This window comes from Drosophila navojoa, chromosome X (genome assembly GCF_054131105.1).
Source record: "Drosophila navojoa isolate 15081-1374.11 chromosome X, UAZ_NAV_1.0, whole genome shotgun sequence".
NCBI classification, from domain to species: Eukaryota; Metazoa; Arthropoda; class Insecta; order Diptera; family Drosophilidae; genus Drosophila; species Drosophila navojoa.
In genome coordinates, this window is record NC_142895.1 from 12,899,126 (window position 1) to 12,921,998 (window position 22,873).

Genomic DNA, 22,873 nt, shown 5'->3' on the forward strand with positions numbered 1-22,873 from the left:
TGACCAACACTTTTTTTTATAAAAATGAAGTGTGTTAGACAAGGACAAGAATAAGGATGAAACATTATAATTTTGTTCTAACAATTTGGTCTTAAAGACCAATTAAGTTACTTTAGGAGAGGTCATAAAATAATTCCTTTATTTTAAAGCAACTCCAGCTTTATATGTAACAGTTATTAGTATTTGTATATATTTTAGATTGTCGCTGTGATTTATTTAGGCATTTGAGCAAATTAGCTAATTAATAAATTCAGATTAGGAATGAAATAATGTGGATAAATAAACATACATGTTTAAATGTAATTGTAAACAATGTTCTCACTTGAAAGTATTTGAGATAATATCAGATTTCAATGTTTGCTTTTGTTTTGTTACGATTATTTTAATAACATAGCTAAAACTTTGTTAACGTAATGCAGCTAATATATTGTATATCAATTTGATATTTTGAAGTTGAAGTTCATGCACTTTGATGCAGGCTGCAAAACGTTCGACAAAATGACGCAATCTGCTGGTTGTCACACCCGATGTAGGGAATTATGTTGTTTCATACTCTTTGCCTGCAGCATATGAACACGCATAGACACAGCGCGCTCACACACATGCGCGCATACACTATTGTACAGGCACACACACACACGCTCGCTGGGTTATGCAGAGAGGCATGTATAGGCGCATACAGATACGAGGCAGCACACACACACACACACACACACACAGACAATATCGCCGGCAACGGGGTAAAAATTGAATTCATACCATATATGGTAAAACGCTTGCCTGGCTGGGGAAGTGAGTGAAGTGACGGCGCTGATAAGGCGCTAAGTTACTGTGCCGGTTGGGATGGACGGATGGATACCGGGCTTTATAAAACGGCAAACTGCGACCAGTTTTCATGTCATTACAGTTTGAGTTCTTGTGCTGTGTGGAATACACCTCCCGACACAAAACCGCTTAAAGCAGCCAGCTAAAGTCGTCTACACGAAAGACACACAAACAAAACCGAAAGACTTAATTTATATTTATTTAATTAATTTTAATCAAAACAGACCAAATGTAAGTATATTTACATCAACTACCACCAAACAATCCAGCCAAAATACAAATCCAACAAAAATCAAGAAAAACACTTCACAAACTGCAATCAAAAATCGTGAATAGAGTTTATCATATTCTATAATATATGTATGTATGTACATATAGTATATATTTTTTTTACGAACAAATTTTTTTTGTACAAGTGCTTGTGGAATATGTGAGATAATGTCAATAAAATTGACCATCAGATAACAGAAATCGAAAACCCTAATCAAAAATACCAAAAAATAAAAAAATCGTATACCATAATGATATATAAAAAAAAAAAAAAACAAAAATAAGTCACGCGCTTGTGAAAAGAAAAAAACTCGACAATTTTGTTATCACAAACAATTTGTGAATCGATAAGATATAAAAGCGTATTTCGTAAGCGCTAGAAACTAGCAGAAGAATGCAGAAATCAGGCACGCACACGCACACACATACCGCTGTAGGTGTAGTTGTAGTTGTGTGCGTGGGACAGATGTAGTGCTGGGGCGTGCCCTTTGCGGATTTCCAAAACTCCAAAACTTGCAAAGAAGAGCATAGCAAAGAAAGATGTGGTGACAGTTTTTTTTTTTCAGTTATTTGCAATTCAATTCGCAAACACTTTCTTTTTTTCCCACGCTTCAATTAACTTTCATGGCGAACAATTTGAAAAGTAACGGCCAAATTGAAGACAAAACACACACATACACAAATGTATACACACATGTACATATAAATGTATTTGTATATGTATATGTACATTGACATCTAGTATTGTATGTACAATGTATTTTATACATATTTGTTAATGCTTTTGTGGCAATATATGTACATACATAAATATGTACATATGTGCGTGTGTGTGTGTGTGTGTGTGCGGCCCACGGTGCAAGTGACGTAGGCAAGTTAGCCAGATATAGTCAAAGAATCACGTCATTAAAGTTATTCGGAATTTCTTGAATGCAAAAATGCCGGTTTTTTTAATGAGCCGCGCTAAAATGGAGAAAACCTTCAACATTGTCAACCGTTGGCTATGAATTCGACGTCGCCGTCGCCGTTGCCGACGCGTGAGAGAGCGAAAGCGGCGACAATTTCCAGCTCTCCTTCACGACGATTCGCTTCGAAACATGACCATATATGGTCACAAAAGTTGGCAAGCCAAGCGCGCTAATCGTGCGCTCTCTATCGCACGCATGCGCCAGCATACGCTGCGTGCGAGTGAGCTGGCAGAGCAGTGGCACGCTCGTACAGATATCACAACGACGACGACGGTGACTGCGACGGCGACGACGACGTCGATTGAAGCAGCGCTTGAAATAGCTGTAACTGGCATTCGTTCGTTTGTTCATTCCTCTTTCGGCAGTCAATCGGTGCGGTTGCATTTTCAGTCAGTCTATCGCCTCGTCGCCTCCTACCAATAACCAAGTGTGGTTTACAAAATTTTCAACTTGAATTGCAAAGTTTCAATTCAGTTTTTCAAACAGTTTTTGTCGTTTGTTGTTAAATAAAACAAAAAGGTAATAAACAAAAATCAATGTAGAACTGAATGTACATAGTTAAAAACATCAAACAAAGTTTCGGTGCCGGCTCATAAGTGGTGAATTTTTTTTCTTGAATTTTTTTCTTTGTGCAAATGGCGGCCATTTTATACGTCAACGTATACACACGTACACACATACATACTTGTTCAGACAAGAGCGGCTCTCTCCTTTGGCCACTTGCTTGGCACCGGCATATGCCGGAGTGATATACTCTTGAGCTTTTTGTTAAGTTGTTGATTTATGTGCAGGGTGTTGCCCCTCTGCGCTCAAAGAGAGGAAATGCAGATACATACACACATACACGCACACGGAGATATACTCGCTCTCTTTTAACATAGAGAGAGAGAGAGTGTGAAATGGTGGCCATTTTGATTAATAATTTTTTTTTCTCTTGTGTTCTTTCCAGCTTACAAAATGTGTGACGAAGAAGTTGCTGCATTGGTTGTCGACAATGGCTCCGGCATGTGCAAGGCTGGTTTCGCTGGCGATGATGCGCCCCGCGCTGTCTTCCCATCGATTGTGGGCCGTCCACGTCATCAGGGCGTGATGGTCGGTATGGGCCAAAAGGACTCGTATGTGGGTGATGAGGCACAGAGCAAACGTGGTATCCTCACCCTGAAGTATCCCATTGAGCACGGTATTGTGACCAACTGGGATGATATGGAGAAGATCTGGCATCACACCTTCTACAATGAGCTGCGTGTGGCTCCCGAGGAGCACCCTGTCCTCTTGACCGAAGCCCCCCTCAACCCTAAGGCTAATCGCGAGAAGATGACACAGATCATGTTCGAGACCTTCAACACACCCGCCATGTATGTGGCCATCCAGGCGGTGCTCTCGCTCTATGCTTCCGGTCGTACCACTGGTATCGTTCTCGATTCTGGTGATGGTGTCTCCCACACGGTGCCCATCTATGAGGGTTATGCCCTGCCCCATGCCATCCTCCGTCTGGATTTGGCCGGTCGCGATTTGACCGATTATCTGATGAAGATCCTCACTGAGCGTGGCTACTCTTTCACCACCACTGCCGAGCGTGAAATTGTGCGTGACATCAAGGAGAAGCTCTGCTATGTGGCTCTCGACTTCGAGCAGGAGATGGCCACCGCCGCCTCCAGCTCCTCTCTGGAGAAGTCCTATGAGCTTCCCGACGGTCAGGTCATTACCATCGGTAATGAGCGTTTCCGTTGCCCCGAGGCCCTGTTCCAGCCCTCGTTCTTGGGTATGGAGGCGTGCGGCATCCATGAGACCACCTACAACTCGATCATGAAGTGCGATGTCGATATCCGTAAGGATCTGTATGCCAACACAGTGCTGTCTGGTGGCACCACCATGTACCCAGGCATTGCTGACCGCATGCAGAAGGAGATCACCGCTCTGGCCCCATCCACCATGAAGATCAAGATCATTGCACCACCAGAGCGCAAATACTCCGTATGGATCGGTGGCTCCATCTTGGCATCGCTCTCCACCTTCCAGCAGATGTGGATCTCCAAGCAGGAGTACGATGAGTCCGGCCCATCCATTGTGCACCGCAAGTGCTTCTAAGCAGCGACGCCGACCAACAGGGAGGAGCAGCAAGTGGAGTGGCAACAACACCAACAACAACATTTATGTGGAGCTGCACGCTATGTTAAATTCACACATCATCTTCGTCGTCGTCTTGTTGTGTTCTAGCATTAATTTAATTTATTTCACATGAGATATATGATAAATGCATAATATTTTTTGTTTTTTTTTTTTTTTAATATACCTTTTAATATAACAACAAATTGAGAACAACAACAACTAGATATTCTCTATGCCATTCCACTTCTAAAACAAAAATCCACAACAACAACAACACACGACAACAAGCAACACATACATACAAGCGTACACTCCCTGCAAGGAAGATGCGAAAGCAGCAGCAGCAGAAAAGCGACTAAAATATTCCCTTTCAAAAATGAAAAAGAAGCAAATAAAAGACACAACACACAAAATATGCAAAACACAAAAACAACACTAAACGAGTTTTGTAAAATTTCAAACAAAACCTTATGTATTATTTTTTAATTATGATGTAATTATAAACAAAGTGAAACAAAAATATGATGGAAAAAAAAACTTAACTCTGTTTTCTGTTACTTTTGCCTCCCTTCTCTGTTTCGCTCATTCTTCCCCTCTTCCAATCAACTATGCTCTTGCACTGCTTGTCTTACTCTACGCTCATCATTTGCTCTCGCTCTAAACTCTTTCCTTTTGCTTTGCCGGCCGGCAAATGCATCAATACACGCACACCGACTCGCTCACTCTCACATATTGATGTGAGCGTCTGAGTTGCTGCTGGGGAAGTGAGTCGAGAGAGCCATTTGTGCGCTCTGTGTGCTTTTCTTGCTGCTGCACAGCTCCTTTGAAATTTTATATAAGCTGAAATTTGATATTTTTACATGTACTTCATTTTTTTTTTTGTATTATCTAATTGCATGCGTATCGAATGACTATAAGTTTACGCCTAAAAATGTTAATTAAATTGTGAAATGCAAATGAAAAGTGTATTCTCTTTTACCCATATACATATGTATGTATGTATACGTACAAGCATATGCTCACACTTGTATTAGTTTGTACATCCGTGCGTATATATGGCTAGAAAAATATACCGTTGTTATGAGAGTGTGAGGGGGTCAGCGAACTTGTCGAGCTTTCGTTCTTTTCTCAAAAACGTACCCAACATGCACGCACAGCTGGTTTAAGCTTGCGTTCTCTCGCTCTCCAAATGCAGTTGGCATTGGAGCACCGACACATACACATACACAAACACACACACACACATAACGATATCTGTTTATGTTAATGACCTTAAACTTGCAATGTGGACCACTCCATGCGAACACAAAAGCAAACGAGTGAGCGGACCCATCTGGCTGCGATTAAAGTTCCGTTTCTAACCGCTATCACAATTTGTTGCCATCGTTCTGAAAGCTTTGCTTTGCTTTGATTCTTTTTAAATGCTTCGTTTTTTTTTTTTTTAAAATTGATTTTGTGCCACATTCACTTAACTATGGAAGATTCTCTTAACTGCAAATGGTAATTTTACATTCTTGGGACTTTTTTTTTTTTTTTGATAACAGCAAATCAAATTTTTTGTACCGTTATCTTTTAGACCAGTTGTAAAAATAGTTGAGCCTGTTTTTGGTAGACGATATCGCATTATATTATTTATAGAATTGTCTGCATCGACTGAACTATGCCTATATGAAAGATTCTGTCATATAGATATTGTGAGCTATGTGCAAATGTGTATGTGTTTTACATATACTATATATAGTAAGCATTTACATAAATGCCTATTCAATTGATTGTATTAAACATGAACCCGTTGGACATACGTACCTTCCGTTTACATCAGTTTATATCACTTGGTTTCCCTATATCGAAACTTACTATACGCTGCTTTAGAGCAAAGAACTATAATTAATCTCATGGAACTCGAGAGCTATATGGGTTAGAGCCACAATATTTGGTATGCGCCTAGTTGTATGCCATAGCAGCGTACTTTTATAAAGAACCATTAAATAATTCATGCGCATCACTTTGAATTCGAGGAACCAAGCCAGCCAGTCTACTGACTTAAGCCTAATTATTTATGTAAATGAAATAAAATTACTACAATTCCCTGGTAGAGCGGATAGTTATTAAAATACAAAGTCTGATAACAGAATAACTATGCAAGACCTCTAAAGCTTGGAGGTAGATATACACATATGCACAATATAAATCTGAAGGTCATACTTTAGTAGGCATATACCTGAAAAACAAAGAACCTGTACTGTATAATTGTATAAAGAGCAAGGAATCAGTATCAGACGCCCTACTTTAATGACGCCATGTCTTAAGGTGTACAGGTCGGAAATGAATTGCTTTCGTGAATTCCTCTAGTCTTCGCCTGAATATTCAGCAAATTGACACGCTGCTCCCAATCGAATGCGATTAGCATAATGGGGGACACAGTTCAGGCACAGCCAAGTTTCGATTGTCGTTCAGGTTTTCAGATTTCATTTGGTCGGCGATTCGTGCGTAACAATATGTCGATTTCAGCTTCGTTTAAGGATCAGGAGATCTTCGTGACCGGCGGCACCGGTAGGCGAACCTATAGCGATATACACACATATATGTCGGATACATTGATTTTCCTTATTCAGGTTTCGTTGGGAAAGCGCTCATCGAAAAACTCTTACGCTCCTGCCCGTCGTTGGGTAAGATCTATGTGCTGCTGCGTCCGAAGAAAGGAGTCGCAATCGAGCAGCGCTTGGCGGACGTGTTCAATTCAAAGCTCTTCGACCGCTTGCGCCGCGAACAGCCTCAGACTATATCCAAAGTAGTGCCCATTGCCGGAGACTGCATGAAGCTGGGCCTGGGCATTAGCGAAACGGATCTGGCCAAGTTAACCAATGTCAATGTGGTCTACCATTCGGCTGCCTCGGTGCGGTAGGTGGTGGCAGAGGGCTAAGGCCCTCAGTTCAGCGAGTTGTAAACATATTTCCGATGCTTTCAGTTTTGATGATCCTTTGGCCAAAGCCATTTTGATGAACACACGCGGCACTCACGAGCTGGTCAAGCTCGCTCTGCAATGGAAGAAGCTGAAGGCCTTCATCCATGTCTCCACAACCTACTCGAATCCCACGGTCATCGATGTCGAGGAGCGCATCTACCCGCCTTACGCGGACTGGCGTACCACCATCAAGCTAGCCGAGACCTACGATGAGCAGACATTAGATATTTTCAATTTGAAGTAGGTCACACTAGGGTTAAGGCCATCGTTGCTTTATCACTCACGATCTGTCCCTGTGACTCTGTCTGTCTTTTGTAACCCTTTCAGGTATAGCAGCTTTCAGCCGAATAGTTATACCTTCACAAAGAGCCTGGCTGAGCACGTGGCCAATGACTACAGGGATCGGCTGCCCATTCTCATATTCAGGCCTTCAATCGGTGGGTGTTTTTCTATGTACTTTACTTTTGCGACTTAAGCTATTGAATGCTATTGAGTGCTAGCAAGCTGGGTGGAGTCATTTCCATTAAAAAACACTAAAGGCGCTTGAGTGTATCTAGAAGAAGATGTGACAGATCCCAATAAGCATATACATATATTTTTGATCAAGATGCCCTGATGTGTCTACCTGTTCGTCCTTCCGTCTAGCTGTCTCTTCGTCTGTGGGTCTCCTTGTCTAACCGTACACCTGACCCTCCATCCGGACTTCCGTTAATTTAAGCACAGTCACTGTGTTTCCAATGAAGCATGTAATGATGGGATTACTAGCTCTTCGCTCTTCGCTCTTCGCTCAACTCTTGGTTCAGGGCAGTTTCATTCTGAAAGAACTGAATACAAAATAATTTGAAAATTAAATGAATCTCAATTAATGATTAGGTATACCTATCTAACTTTCCAATTAGTCATAATCTCGTCCACACCCCCCCCTCTCTCTCTCTCTCTCTGTCAACAGTCATCTCCACGCTGGAGGAGCCGGTGCCCGGCTGGGCGGACAATTTCAATGGACCCATCGGAATGTTGGTCGCTTGTGGCGTTGGCATTTTACGCTCCCAGAACTGTGATCCCTACATAGTCGCGGATTTTGTGCCCGCCGATGTGGTCGCACGGGCTCTGGTCATAGCCGCCTCCAACTACTTGAAGAAGCCGCCTGCTAAAGACCAGCCCATCGACGTGATCAACTGCGCCGTGTCCAATATTTCGCCAATTTCCATGGGCCAGGTAATAGACATTGGCAAGCGGTATATACGTCAGAATCCGTTCGAGAAGACGCTCTGGCTGCCGGGTGGTAGCATTACCATGTGTCCAGTGCTGCACTTTGTGAGGGTAAGTGGATGCCTCTCTCTCTCTCTCTTTCTATCTTTGCATTTAATTCTTTTCGTTGGTCTAGTTTATAACAATGCATATTATGATGGCCATTGTGGTGGACACGTTGCTCCGTTTGTCCAACGAGAAGCCCTTGTAAGTGCGCTGCGGCCTTCCCAGGGATCCGGTATCCATATATTTTCTGCTTTTCCTTATAGCCTGTTGAAGCTGCAGCGTCGCATCTTTGCCGCTTTTCAGGCCTTGAGGGTGTTCGCGGTTACGGAATGGCACTTCTCTAATGATAAAATGAGAGCTTTGCACAACGACGTACCCAAAGATGAGCTGTAAGTGCGCAAAAAACAAAGGCAACAAAAAATTAATCAAATTCGAATAATTCGTATTTTCCAATTGATTGTTTCTGCAGTGCGACCTTTGGCTTCCTTCAGCATGCGAATATCAACTATGTGGACTTCTTTCAGAATGGCATACGCGGCGCCAAGGAGTTTTTGATGAACGAAAGTCCCGAAAGTAGCAGTGGGGCGCGTTTTCGCATGAAAGTCTTTTACGTTCTGGACTATTTGTGTCGCGCCATAGTGTATGGATTTTTGTTGCGTCTGGTTTATCGCTTTGCTGTGCGCGTTTTTATGACTTAGAAATTGCTATAGAATATGTGTTGTCGTTTTTTTTTTTTACTTACTTTCACTAGAAACGTGTTTTTTTTTTTTATTATTAATTTTATGGATACGGTAAAATAAAGTTGTAAGCTATTAAACGCAAAAATCGACATGGACTTTGAATTAACAGTTGAGACTGGCGCCATCTGTCGAGTGTGTGGCATTTAACAGCTGCCGCTGTCGCCGCTGTTAGCTGAACAGTGCAATGCTATCGATAGGTCGTCGATAGCAAGCACATTTTGAGTATAACATCATGCCACAATAACATACGCTTTGCCAAAAAGCAACTAATTTTGCCGTGAAAAAAAGTGAGAAAATATTGAAAAATGAATACCTACAAAAGGCTAATAAATAAATAAATAAATGCTAAGTCAAAATGTGTAAACCCTAATCATATGCTGCAGGCATTGTAATTCGGCGTGCTGTAAAAAAATGCTGGGAATGTTTTGCTCTGGCGTCGTTTTCCGCAATTAGCTGCTAAAATACACTGAAAATAAACAAACAGCGACACAAACAACAACAAATATTTTTTTTGAATTGGCCGTGCAACAAATGCAGCACGAGTGTGAAATTAATTAGTTGAATTAGTTTATTTGTGTTTTGGTTGCCTTACATTCGTTTATTATTGTTATTATTGGTATCATTTTCTGTGTTTTGGGCACACGAGAACGCGCATTAGTTTCAGCGGGTTAATTGGATTAAGCAAAAGGCAGAGGCAGCAACGGCAGTGGCAGCGGCAGCGGTAGAGTGTCAGTGTGTCTCGATTGGAGGTCGGGAAGACAGAGTTGTTGATCCCGGCTTCAAGCAATGGCCACCACACAGCAATACTCGTTGCGCTGGAACAACTACTTGAGACATCTCACCTATTCGCTGGACAATCATCGGCTGAACGATGATTTCGTCGATGTCAGCCTGTGCGTGGATGGGCGTCGAATTAAGGCGCACAAAGTGGTGCTCAGCTCTTGTTCGTCCTACTTCAAGGAGATATTCAAAGAAAATCCGCATCCGCATCCAGTCATTATATTTAAGTTTATCAAATTCGAAGATCTCAATTCCATAGTCGAGTTTATGTATCAGGTGAGTGAATTTCAGCTAATTAAGTCAAATTTAACTAAACAATTTTCATTGCGGACTACTAGGGCGAGGTGAACGTGCAACAAGAGGCACTACAATCGTTTCTACAAACTGCCGAGCTGCTCGCCGTGCAGGGCCTCACGGCCGAGGAGAAGGAGAAGCCGCAGATGCCGGTGGTGCCGCTTATTAGCGAGCACAAGCTCATCAAGACAATACCCAGCACAATACGCGCCGTCAATGAGCAACAGCAACAGCAGCAGCAGCAGCAGCAACATCATCAGCAGCAGCAACAACACCAACAGCAGCAGCAGCAACATCAACAGCAGCAGCAGCAGGTGACTGTTGCGGGCAATACGCAAACTATCGAAATACCAACGGCCACGCTGTTGCAGGCAACGGCAACGGCAACGCAAGTACAAACGCAGGTGGCTGCTGCTGCGGCTGCTCAACTGCAGGTGCAGCAAACCCAACAGCAACAGCAGCAACAACAGCAGCAGCAACAACAACAGCAGCAGCAGCAGCACCATCATGTACAAAGCACCCAGATACAGCACATTCAAGTACAGGCAGCGCCGCCTCAGCAACAACAGCAACAGCAGCAGCAGCAGCAACAACAACAGCAGCAACAGCAACAGCAGCAACAACAACATCCACAACAGGCCGCAGCGCAGGCGCAGCACCTGACTATCACCAACACGGTATCATTGCCAGCTGCGAATACCGTTAAGAAACGAAAGATCACCTTCTCGGACGATGATGACAACATGTACACCACCGAAACAGTCGACTACGCCGTCAAGGACGAACAGACCATTGTGAAAAGTAAGCAAGTCCCAGGAAATCCAAAGAAAATCAAGTTCGCTGACATATGTCGAATCTAAAGACCATATATTGTACCTAGTCCATTGTAAAATGTACCCAAATCCTACTAAATACTTTGAAAAGCTTGTTAAGCCAGCTTAATGATGCTTAATAATTTATCTTATGAAATATAAAGCATATATAGTACCTGATCCATTATGAAAAGTAAGCAAAAGCTACTAAATACTTTGAAAAGCTAGTTAGCTGACTTGCATGATTTATCTTATGATATATATATATCATATATAGAAATTCAACCATTGTGAAAAGTAAGCAAGTCCCAGGAAATACTATGAAAACCCAGTTTATCTTATGATATAAGTAGCATATATACCTAGTCCAGGTATGTCCATGTATGTATCTGATGTTTTATATATAGCACATATAGTGCCTAAAAAAAGCCTTGGAACCACTTAAAAAATTAGACAAACAACTGAGTTATGATAGATCTAGATTTATATAACCAATATTGTACAAATATGTACGTTCTATCATTGGATCTAGATATACTTAGAAATGCAGCCAATAGTTATACCTTGTAAAGCTAGTTAGCTGATTTGTAAGACTTATATTTGTGATATATATGACATCTATAGTACCTAAATCATTATGAAAATTAAGCAAAACCTTGGAACCACTTTAGGTATTAGCCAATCAGCTGAATTATGTATGATATATCAAGATTTATATGGCAAATATTGTACAATTATGTAGGGTCTATCATTAGATTTAGGTGCACTTCGAAATTCGGTTAATTGTTGTGTTTTATCAATAGTTTGTTTAAATATCTAGTATTTATAGTAATTCGATATATCATTATTATCATTATTATATAGCCATCAATGGGCTGTTATGCAAAGTTCCTCAATGTCTTAGTTAGAAAATCTTATATCTTGAAACTTACTGTTCAAGTCATACTGTTAAGCTATGTATTGTATTGTCGAATCAGATTTCTATAACATGGCATATATTTAAGTCTTTGTATCATAGCTTTACAGTTAGTTTAATAGATCTTTTGTGCTAGATATATCATACTAGATACTGCAGTTCTCGTCCTTGTTGAAACCCTATAAGAGTTCTCTTATTTGATGAAAACTAAAAGTGAACTCCGCATATAGAAAACGACCTAATTTATCTCCCGCTTCAACTAATTCTCATTGCATCTGTTCACAATTGACTTGCAGCTGCTGAGATGACATTTTTGCGCGGTGCCGTTAAAATGGATATACCCGATTATATAGTTAGCGAGGTAGACGATCGACTCTCTGATGGCGCGACGCCGCAAACTTCACAGGATGCAACGACGGCGGCCGCACAGACTGTCGCACAATACTCATCCGAATACGAGATTCTGACCGAGTCCGAGATCGAGGAGAAGTATCAAGCAGATCCCGACAATGCGGAAATTGCCATCGAGATGAGTGAGTGGGCGTGCCAGACACGCATGTATGCAAATATTGATTGTGAACTGAAACTAATGTGGAATTCCTATGCTTGCAGCTCGCCTGCTGGGCACAGCGAGCGGTGCGACAGCCACGGCCACCGCCCAGGCGGTGCTCGAAGATCCCAGCGCTGCGACGACAGGTGCCACAACCACCGTCTCTGTGACACCAGTCAAAACGGACAGCAAAGCCAGCGGCACGAATGGTAAGTTCTCTAGTTAGTGGAGGATAAGTATCCACTATATATAGTCTTAGAATAGATCAAATAATATATATATATATATATATATATATATATATATATATATATATATATATATATATATATATATATATATATATATATATATATATATATATATATATATATATATATATATATATTGTTATCTTTGGTAAAAATGTTGCGAATAACATGAATGAGGTTGGATTTGAATAGTTTATTACTATATAATATATTACTATAACAAGCTAAATATTCTGAAACTCTCATTGGAGCATTATAAACTAAAGATTTCTAGAAAGAACATTTAAGTTAGGCAAGAGGAAAGTTCTTTAGTTAATTAATCAAAGTCATGTCACTATAAAAGAGAGTAGCAAGATCTATATATGTATAGCATATACATATATATCTCAATCAATCCATAATCAAAATGAAGATATGTAAATCTATATATATATATATTGGGCAGGCAATATGAAGATCTTAGTTATAATCAACTATAAATCATATCATATTGATCTAAAGTTCTTTGAGCGTAGCTTTTAAGTTTTTATAATTTTAGTGCTTGTGCTAAAGCAGCATAACTATTATAATTTAATTATTTTAATTTAGTCTATAATATTGTAAAATGTAGAGATGTGTACGTATGTATTAAATATTTGCTCTGATTGGTATTGGCGTGTGTGTGTGTGTGTGAAACAGTATTATATATGTATTTTTTAATTGTTGGCTGTAGAATATTATTTTTGTGTTTGTTTTTATTTATATTTGTTTATTCATTTTTTATATGGCGTCGAATATGTCTCCAAAGTGTTTGTCTATATATAGCTATAGTCCTGTCCCTAGTGTACATTTTGTGTGTGTTAAGAAACGAAATGGAAATGAAACAGAAAATATAGTAGAAAATGACTGATGGAAAATTTCGAAATGTCCCTAATTTTTGTCCTATTTTTCTGTATATTTTTAGATTCACCCAATAATAAGTGGACAGAATGTCAATTTTGCAAAATGGTTATTACCACGGTGAATCTTTGGAGACATATTCGCACCCAACATACGCCCCAACCGCCGCGCAAATGCGATCTCTGCAATAAGAATTTCAAAAACAAATACAGCCTCCGCGAGCACATACGCATCTCCCATGAGCAGAAGGTGGCCATTAAAACGGAGAACTGATGGACGATCTTTCAGGTGCAGCATGGCGTCAATTGAATAGCCGCACGACATAGAGAGAGACAGACATAGAGCGGGGGCAGAGTGAGAGAGGGAGAGAGAGAGAGAGAGAGAGAGAGCGAGCAAGTTATAGAAAATTACGTCCATTAGAAAAGCAAATGCCAAAACGAAAGATATTTGTGGCACGAAAATGAAAAAAAAAAAATAACAAAAAAAAAATAAGAAAACTTATAGAAGAAGCAGAGGCAAAACCAGCAAGATAATGTTTAAACACTTTTCCAGTCATTAGCACTTACTTTGTCCAAGTTGTTTAGCCTAAAATCTTAAAATCTAAACTTGTGTACATAACATATTTAATTTGATACATTTTGTATAACCTAATATCTGTCTAAACTGACTTGGCCATGTCATCAGCAGATATCCATATACATACATATATATATACATACATATATATATTTGTATGTATGTATGTATACCCTATTCATTGAAGCAAATCTGTCAAACTGAAATTAATTTATGTATTTTAGTTAATTAGCTAGCCAAGTAAAGTCTGTATAACTGTACATATATTAAGCCTATTATAGAATATAAATAATTTCTAGAGCGCCAGAGCCAAAGCCCGAGCAGGCTGACAGTTCTCAAGCAACCACAGTCAACATATATATATTTATGTATTTTTTTTTGCTCAACTTGTACAAAAAAAAAAAAAAAAAAATATTTAATTCACATACATATATATAATTCACATACATATATCCTCATTGTATATTCTAGTTTCTTTTATACTAAGTATCGTATTTAAATATAAATATTGAAAGCAACAAAACAAAATATAGTTAATTGATAAATCAAATTCCCACACACATGCTAAAGATGAAGATAAAGATTAATATATATATTATATACCTAGTTAATTGAAAGGCTAAATGTTAAATGAATAACACATACGTTTTATATAATATATATATATCGTATCGATTACAAACAATTTTTGATGTCAGATCATATATTATATTTAGAATGAGAAGAGAGAGAGACAGATATATATATATATTGTCATAGTGAACTAGGAAAGGCCCTCTTCGGCTAGCCGAAGTCTGTATGCCCTTGCAGAACTGCATTCAAGCAAATAGCCAGCCATATGATATATATATATGTATGTATGTATGTATATATATATATATATATGTAGTACATATAGAAAGAAAACGAAAATCAAATTCTTTGTAGTTTTTTATATGAGAAAGCAATTTTTGATAATATCTTATGAGGAACAGCTGGAGCTGTATCAGCATAGCTTTAACAATTGGAATGCAATGGAATGGAACAATCGTTTTGTACCGAGAATGCAGCTGGGATAGGTGAAAATGAAACATGTGCGAGAGTTAAGTGAGACGAGTGAAAGCTCGTAGGCGTGTGAGAGCAATGAGTTAGAGCTGGAACGTTGTGAAACGAAACACGAGATAATTTGACTCGTGCTTGCTATGCATCAAATCGGAACAAAACGGCATGGAACAGCGCAGATTTGCCAAAACAACTGAATGCATGCGCTGCAACAGAACGGAATGGAACATCAGTTTAACATGCACTAGATTTGCGAATTTGATATGAATTAAATGCAAATACTTTATAGCAACTGCCTCTGCAAGGGTAGCAAACCATTTCTATATAAAAATCTCAAACCAAAAAAAAAAAAAAAAAAAAAAATGAAAACATTTGAAATTTTGGTGTCTCGTGTGAAAAAAAAAAAAAATAAATAAAAAATGTGAATCGAACCAAATATGCATGTATATATATTACAAAAAAAATATTGAAAAAAAACGAAAACAAAAAAAAATGAAAAAGAATAAAAATTTTCGTCTCCTTTTGATAAGCAACAAAAAGCAAAAGGGAAATTCTAGCGAGAATTCCAAATGAAATTTACACAATAAAAGCCAAGCCAACTATACGTATTTCCAGCTTAAAAGCCCCGCTCCTATTTTATTTATCCACAAAATTTGTGTGCCATTTCTTGGTTTATTATTTTTCAATTCACTTTGAATTCTTTCAGCTGTCGCCACGGTGGAGGAGAGCTCCCCATCTGGGGTTGCGCTCATCTGCAGCTTCTGCAAGCGTCGGCTGCAATCGATGAACGCCCTGAGACGTCACATTGCCTCGCGGCACTCGGAGATCCAGAGCAAGGAGCACGAGTGCTTCATCTGCATGAAGAACTTCAAGACCAAGTGGTCTCTGTCCACACACAACTCGCGCTTCCATCGGGATGCGCGACTGAGCAAGGAGCTGACCAAAATCGATTTTGTGGAACATCAACTCAGCTAAGGTCGAACCGAATCATGAGGGAAGTGGGAGCAGAGCAGAGAGGGAGAAAGAGAGAGAGAGAGAGAGAGAGAGACCTGTAACAATATATATAATTTTAATGACGATCTATTTTATACACACGAACAAACTTTACTTAAGCATTCAAAATTTCTCATATTTCATGAATTTTATCTAGATGACATATAGATAAGCATCTAAACCAAATTTTATTCTAATTTATATATTCAAAAATATCTAACTCGAAAAGCAATTCTTTAACTATACTCATTCACGAAAGTGAGAGGAGTATATTGGTTTTGTGCAATGTCCGTCCGTTTGTCCGTATGAACGGAAGCTAACGGAAATCCGTTTCATTGCCATGCGTTTCAAGATCTGATTAATTTGATTGACATTTTTCGTTTTAAAGGCAAAACAAGAGTAGTACCATATTTCTGTCCACGTTTCATTTCCAGTCGTTTCACAGGAATGGATCAAAATCAATTTTAGTTATAAAATGGAAATTTACATACACAATATACACATTTCACTTACGTGGATGAGTATGAAAATCAAATCAATTTCATATCCATGTGATAGCAAAGTTAGCAAAGAAAAGCAATATAAACGATATGCGGAATATGAAACAGAAATTCAGTTTCCAAAAATAAAAATCGCTCTCGTATTTATTTCACATTTCTCATATAATCTGTATATGATATATGTAGAATTTAATAATGACATTTCATTACATGGACTTTGTTAGAGTTTCAATTCATAGTACATTTAAGTGAAAGTTAGGGAACCTTTTATGAAAAGGGTTTTCGGTTAGTAGGAAATGTGTGAGAGACAAACGCATTTGGTTAAAAAATTATATTTTGTTTTTGGATTTTTAATATCTTAATTAAATCGTTGCGCCTCTGTACAAGATTGGATATCTGAATATATCTATCTATCTGTGTGTCAAGCTATAGATAAACGCAGGATTTGAAAACATTTTGACGAGAATGAAAAAAAAAAAAAAAAAATAGTTTTTTTTTTTTTGTTTGCCCATTAGAGCAGATCGTGGCCGGGCAGGGGGAAGGTGGTGCTGAATTTGATGACGCATTTGTGGAGCTCCTCCAGCTGCTGCTTGATGCTAGCGTTCTCGGCCAGGGTCTTGGTGAAGTCGACCAATTTGGGGCTGCCCGCTGCCTTGACGGCCTCGGAGCCGATTTTCAGCGCGGCATCGATAAAGGCGACCACCTGCTCGATGTCCTTCTCGAGGAGGCCGCGTGTGGTTAGGGCCGGCGTGCCCAGGCGTATGCCGGACGGATTCATGGCGGACTTGTCGCCGGGCACCGTATTCTTGTTGCACGCAATGCCCACCTCCTCGAGCACCAGCTCGGCCGTGGCGCCGGTCAGTCCGGTTTTGCGCACGTCCACCAGCACCAGATGGACATCGGTGCCGCCGGTGGCCACCGCATAGCCCAGATCGATCAGACCCTGGCACAGTGTCTTGGCGTTCTTGATGACCTGCGTCTGGTATGCCTTGAACTCGGCCGACTTGGCCTGCTTGAAGGCCGTGGCAATGCCAGCGATGGCATTGTTGTGCGGCCCACCCTGCAGGGCCGGGAATACGGCCTGATTGATGCGCTCCTCCAGATCGTAGAGGACCTTTTCGCCATTGGCCTTGGTGCTGCGCACGCCCTTGCGGAAGAAGATGACGCCGGCACGTGGACCGCGCAGCGTCTTGTGCGTCGTTGTGGTCACGATGTCGGCGAACTCGAACGGCGAGGGGATCTGCTCGGCGGCCACCAAGCCGGCGACGTGCGCCATGTCGGCCATCAGATAGGCGCCGACCTCGTCACAGATCTTACGGAAGCGTCCGTAATCGAGCAGGCGTGAATAGCACGAGATGCCAGCAATGATGATCCGAGGGCGGAATGTGCGCGCTGCCTCGGCCAGCTTGTCGTAGTCAATGAGGCCCGTCTCCGGATTTACCTTGTACGGCATGCTCTCGAAGAAGATGGATGTGGCCGAGATCTTCTTGCTGGGCGTGAAGAAGCCGTGCGTCAAATGGCCGCCATCGGGCAGATCCAGGCCCATAATACGATCGTGTGGACGCAGTACACCCGTATAGACAGCCAGATTGGCCGGCGATCCCGAATAGGGCTGCACATTGACGCCCCAATCGTTGCTATTGAGATTGAACAATTCGAGGCCGCGAGCCCGTGCCAGATTCTCAATCTGATCAATGAACTGATTGCCACCATAATAGCTATTCATTGGGAGAGATAGAGAGTAGAAATTTGTAGAGATCTATTGATTAAACTGTAGTGCAATGACATTTGGATTAATCTTGCTCAAGCTAATAAATCAAAAATGAAATAAGAAATATTAAGTAGAAGGGCGTATAAGTAGTGCTGTGAAACGGGAGATTTGTAGAAATACCTAGAGTTGAAAACAAGCCAAGAGGAGTTTGTAAAGTCGAAGAGTAAGACTTTTGGTTGAAGAGAATTTTTATATATTGAAAGTAATCTTAATATAACTTAAATAAAGGAGTTTTGTCCGAGTACTACGAGTTCTTGTAGCTTAACTTAGAGTTTAAGGAATACTAATAAAGTAGGTTAGAGAAAACTTTTGATAAGGTTAAAGAGATAGAGATTTAGTTGAGTTTGGATTACCCTTCATCATAAAGTTCTATTACTCTCACTTAAAAGTTGCTAAAAATTCAATTACAATCCGACTTCAGATAAGCTTGAGGCAACAGCTCAACTTTCACTCGATTGCGTTACGCTAACCGTAATGCCGCATTATGTAATAATCTTGATGAATCTTACCGCTTGCCCGGATAGCCCTCAGAGTATTTGTTGGTCAGACAGGAGCCCAGGCAATCGAGCACAGCCAACGAGGTGAAATTCTCGCTGGCAATCATCTCGAGCCCCTCGCGTTGGCGCTCCTTCTCCTTGACTATGATATCGGCCAGCTCCGGGTCGCTCACCTTCAGCGTTGCTTGCAACATCTTTTGGTCCGCCATTTTCTGTCGAGACATTGTGAATATTGTAATACTCTAGAAATCTGTACCGATTGTGGCAACGATCGGCAATGCAATGAATTGCAAACGCATCAATTGCCAGTGTTTTATGACGAAACGAGCGATCGACGCAAATATTTATATTATTGTAGAATATTATTTTCCAGCTACGGCGCGCAAGCGAACGAGCCAGCCATCGGTTCAATGGGTTCAAAAAACATTGGAATTTTTTTTTATTTCGTTCACATATATTTCTATATATATATTATATAGAAATATGTGGATGGGGAGATAAGGCAACGCCCTATCGCCGCATAGTGATGTGATAGATGCAATTCAGTGACTCTCAAACTGTGACCTTAGCTAACAAACAATTACATCAGTGGGTAAATGGAGAGGTTTCGCAACTCCAGAGAAGAGAGCTTGATCTCAAAGATTGCCTAAGTGGAAATCACAATCAGCCTTAAGTCTCACAGAGAGTAAACAGCGAGGACCGACCTCAAGGAACCGGTAGAGTTTCCAAGGAATTAGGTAGAGCTAATAGTAGGAATTCACCTTGACGATACGGTTCCAAGTAGATCTAGCTCAGCAGCAAATGTAGTCCGTCTCACCAGTCGGAGAACTATACCAAGACTCAGGAAATTTGTAGGAAGTACATTCATATATTTGAATTGTTTTCTTTTATATATATGATATTCGCTTGAATGACTCTATTATCTAAGATATTCTTCATTTGGTGCAAGATTAGATATTTCAAGGGCAGAGTTCAGAAGCAATACGAAATCTGCATCCGTTCTGCAAAGTAGTTCAACCAAATATGCCCGCTTCCCTTTTTCGTGTAGAGTATCTCATTTGCTTCCTGACTTTGGTACGATAAGATTAACGCCTTCAATCTAATATATATGTATATGCACATCCATATATTATTTTTGATAGTTGTATTTGAGACGTGTGCAGTCAAGAGGAATATTTTGTTATTTGCAGGCCGGGGGTCAGGGGTTAGCGCATAGAGGCACATACCATTTTTATTTGGACCCCCTGATGGGCGTCTATTTGCAGCTATTTGCGTAGAGCTCATCGCCTCACCAAGTGTCACAGGTTCAAATTCGATTGGCGATAAGACTGAAAATGAACGCACACTCCGGGAAATAATATCGGCTCGTTATCATCAAATTGAACCTACTCGAGGCGCTTCATATGCATTAAGCCAGGAGAGATTGAAAAGCTTTTGCGCTTTTCTACACAATTATGCGAAAAATGTAAACAACATAAAGAGCAAATATATTGAAAAACATTAAAAAAATAAACAGTTATTGAAAACTGAGTTGATGATGAAATTTTTGCTGATAGCTCAATAAGAATTTGATAGAGACTATGGAATGGATTCTGGAAATTTTAGATTCTGTTTGGCAAAACTTTGTTTCATTTGGATTTTCTCAATTTAAGCCAGAAAATAGTTTTGATAGATTGAAATTATATTCCTCAAGGTTTTTAATCTTTCTGGCTTCGAGTTTCCGTTCAAGTAAGCCAATCAAGAGACGCCTGAAATTGTAGAGCGTTCTGCAAATTCCTTTAAATTCTCTCTACTCCGATTCAGTTTCGGCTAATTAATAGATTTGCATGTTGCCAGATTTAAAAATATTCTTGTTTATGGCAAAATGTAAACAGATGTTTTCCTAGAGAAATGAGAAAGATCCATTGCACGACCAGAAGTTGCCCTGCAACTGTATTTATATTCCCATATATATACGTATCAATATATTAAATTTAAGTGGGGCTCGTAAGACGTACGACACTTGATTTCAAGGCAATCGACAAAAAAATAAATAGAACTGAGAAAATTTTGAGAATACAAATAGCAATGTCAAGACTAGATCATTTAAAGTATCTATAGATAAACAGAAGTATGGAAGAGCGGATGCAGATCAGGATTACCTATACCAGAGTGATTCAGAAAAGATATTGAAATATTTGCTATATCCAGAATTTGGTACATCTATAGTTCGTGATCTTCATCTGTACAGTGTATATAATTATCTGAATTTTCTCTCACCTAAGTACTCAGACTTGAATTGACACACTTGACTAAATGACCTCAAGTGCACGCCTAGATAAAAAAAAAAAGTAACTGCCAAAACCACATTCAACTTAAGTACTCGAATGCTTCAATCTCACGCACTACAAATGAAAACCGTTTGGGTGGGGCCTTGGGTTGACGCCTGTTGTCAACTGCAATGATTCCGAATTTGATATTGCGAGTCTACATAGAAAATCTAAGGCTTTGTGTCTTAATTTAAATTAAACGCGCACGAAGCCAAACAAGAACAGGGTGACTCGAGCACGGCTTCGGAGCGACAGCAGCGAGCAGAAACAATAGAGAACAAGATGAAGAACGATAGAAGAAATTCAAGTTGGCAAGGCGAGCTCCGAATACCCTTTCCGGCAAATAAAGTTGCCAATAAACAGTTAGCTTGAAGAGCAAAAAGGAATTTTTTCAAAGTAATCAATCCAAAGTTTTTTTTTTTTTTTTTTTCAATAATAATCAATCCAAGGTCATTTACATATACATTATGCTGATCGTACAGATCAAGTGACTATAGCCATATACATACATATATGCCAAATAAATAGCACAATTTACTTAGGCAAATGAGTTACTGATCATGAATATATATCCTTTAACTATTTCCAACAAAATCGCACAATAACTGACAAAATCGATCGACTCATAGAAAGGGTATAAAAACGTGACTGATTAACGAAAACTAAAACCGCTTTGCGTCGCGCACAAATCGCGTCAACGAGATCGTGTGACAGATTTTCACAAAAAACAGTTAATTTACCGCACTGCGCTGCAATTCACACTGCCAATTGATAGTTTCAATAGTTATTAACAATTTGCACGTTTCGCCCTCAGCTGGAGCAATTAATTAGCTTACTGAACTTCTTCGCTTCCACACACACTCACTTACCGGAATCGAATTTGAAATGTTTCTGATCGTCGTCAAAGCTGCCGGCGTTGCTGCGACCGGCAGCGCTCTCGGCGATTTGCTCTTTGCCTCATGCTGCTGTGCTGCGAGCAGGTTGGCAGGCCCGGGCCGAAGCCGATAGCTGTTAAATGAACGGGTTGCTGTTATAACTGGGCAGTTGTTGATAATGCCCAGTGGATGGAGGCGTGTGACTGTTTTCATATGCTGCATGTCGTTGCTATTGCTGATGCTGCTGATGCTGTTGCTGTTGCTGCTACGGCCGTTGCTACTGCTGTGTTTGGTCCCCTGCGCGTCGATATCTTCGAATGTAACGTCCAGCGTCTTGTTCTATACTAGCACAAGCCGCAATCGCATCCGTCTCCGTCTCCAGCGACTCCCCGTAGGCGCTGCTGATAACCTCTCACCTGCATTGGGAATCGTGGTGTGTTGGTTTCTCTGATAAGCTGATAGAATGCATGTTTACTTGCCCCCTTGCCATTAGGCAGCCACTGTTGACCAATCAGCTGTTTGCGATTTTCAGAATATATACATACGTAAAATTTTGAAAACTCAATAGAAACTGTTCGCCATCAATGTTGTTAACATACTGTTACGTGTTCACATGTAGTTCGATTTAAGATGCCGGCTCGATATAGTGCTATCGAACCAGTTCTATCGATAAGGCGCACAGAACGCGAAAGGCCGCC

General features: G+C 40.3%; 4 protein-coding genes across 6 annotated transcripts; 3 read left to right on the forward strand and 1 right to left on the reverse strand.

The window, feature by feature from the left end:
- Positions 1 to 827: 827 nt before the first annotated feature.
- On the forward strand, positions 828 to 4,712 carry Act5C (Actin 5C). Of its 2 annotated transcripts, none has more exons than XM_030390185.2 (2): positions 828 to 1,056; positions 3,013 to 4,712. In XM_030390185.2, exon 2 carries the CDS (start codon positions 3,021 to 3,023, stop codon positions 4,149 to 4,151), a length of 1,131 nt encoding a protein of 376 aa, XP_030246045.1. In that variant the 5' UTR covers positions 828 to 1,056; positions 3,013 to 3,020; the 3' UTR covers positions 4,152 to 4,712. The 2 variants fall into 2 exon arrangements, with proteins under 2 accessions (XP_030246045.1, XP_030246044.1); XM_030390184.2 differs by lacking the exon at positions 828 to 1,056 and adding an exon at positions 2,397 to 2,582.
- Positions 4,713 to 6,524: 1,812 nt separating this feature from the next.
- On the forward strand, positions 6,525 to 9,216 carry LOC115565174 (putative fatty acyl-CoA reductase CG5065). The gene is made up of 8 exons (XM_030390183.2): positions 6,525 to 6,725; positions 6,788 to 7,073; positions 7,141 to 7,377; positions 7,465 to 7,574; positions 8,087 to 8,457; positions 8,522 to 8,592; positions 8,655 to 8,780; positions 8,861 to 9,216. Exons 1-8 carry the CDS (start codon positions 6,584 to 6,586, stop codon positions 9,087 to 9,089), a joined length of 1,572 nt encoding a protein of 523 aa, XP_030246043.2. The 5' UTR covers positions 6,525 to 6,583; the 3' UTR covers positions 9,090 to 9,216.
- A 146-nt stretch (positions 9,217 to 9,362) lies between these two features.
- LOC115565176 (uncharacterized) lies at positions 9,363 to 16,875 on the forward strand. Of its 2 annotated transcripts, none has more exons than XM_089264921.1 (5): positions 9,363 to 10,187; positions 10,250 to 11,006; positions 12,230 to 12,466; positions 12,546 to 12,692; positions 15,937 to 16,875. In XM_089264921.1, exons 1-5 carry the CDS (start codon positions 9,918 to 9,920, stop codon positions 16,203 to 16,205), a joined length of 1,680 nt encoding a protein of 559 aa, XP_089121047.1. In that variant the 5' UTR covers positions 9,363 to 9,917; the 3' UTR covers positions 16,206 to 16,875. The 2 variants fall into 2 exon arrangements, with proteins under 2 accessions (XP_089121047.1, XP_089121048.1); XM_089264922.1 differs by lacking the exon at positions 15,937 to 16,875 and adding an exon at positions 13,678 to 14,546.
- A 182-nt stretch (positions 16,876 to 17,057) lies between these two features.
- Shmt (serine hydroxymethyl transferase) lies at positions 17,058 to 22,775 on the reverse strand. The gene is made up of 4 exons (XM_030389622.2): positions 22,655 to 22,775; positions 22,170 to 22,591; positions 19,004 to 19,203; positions 17,058 to 18,441 (listed from the first exon to the last, which is right to left on the reverse strand). Exons 2-4 carry the CDS (start codon positions 22,395 to 22,397, stop codon positions 17,235 to 17,237), a joined length of 1,635 nt encoding a protein of 544 aa, XP_030245482.1. The 5' UTR covers positions 22,398 to 22,591; positions 22,655 to 22,775; the 3' UTR covers positions 17,058 to 17,234.
- Positions 22,776 to 22,873: the final 98 nt, after the last annotated feature.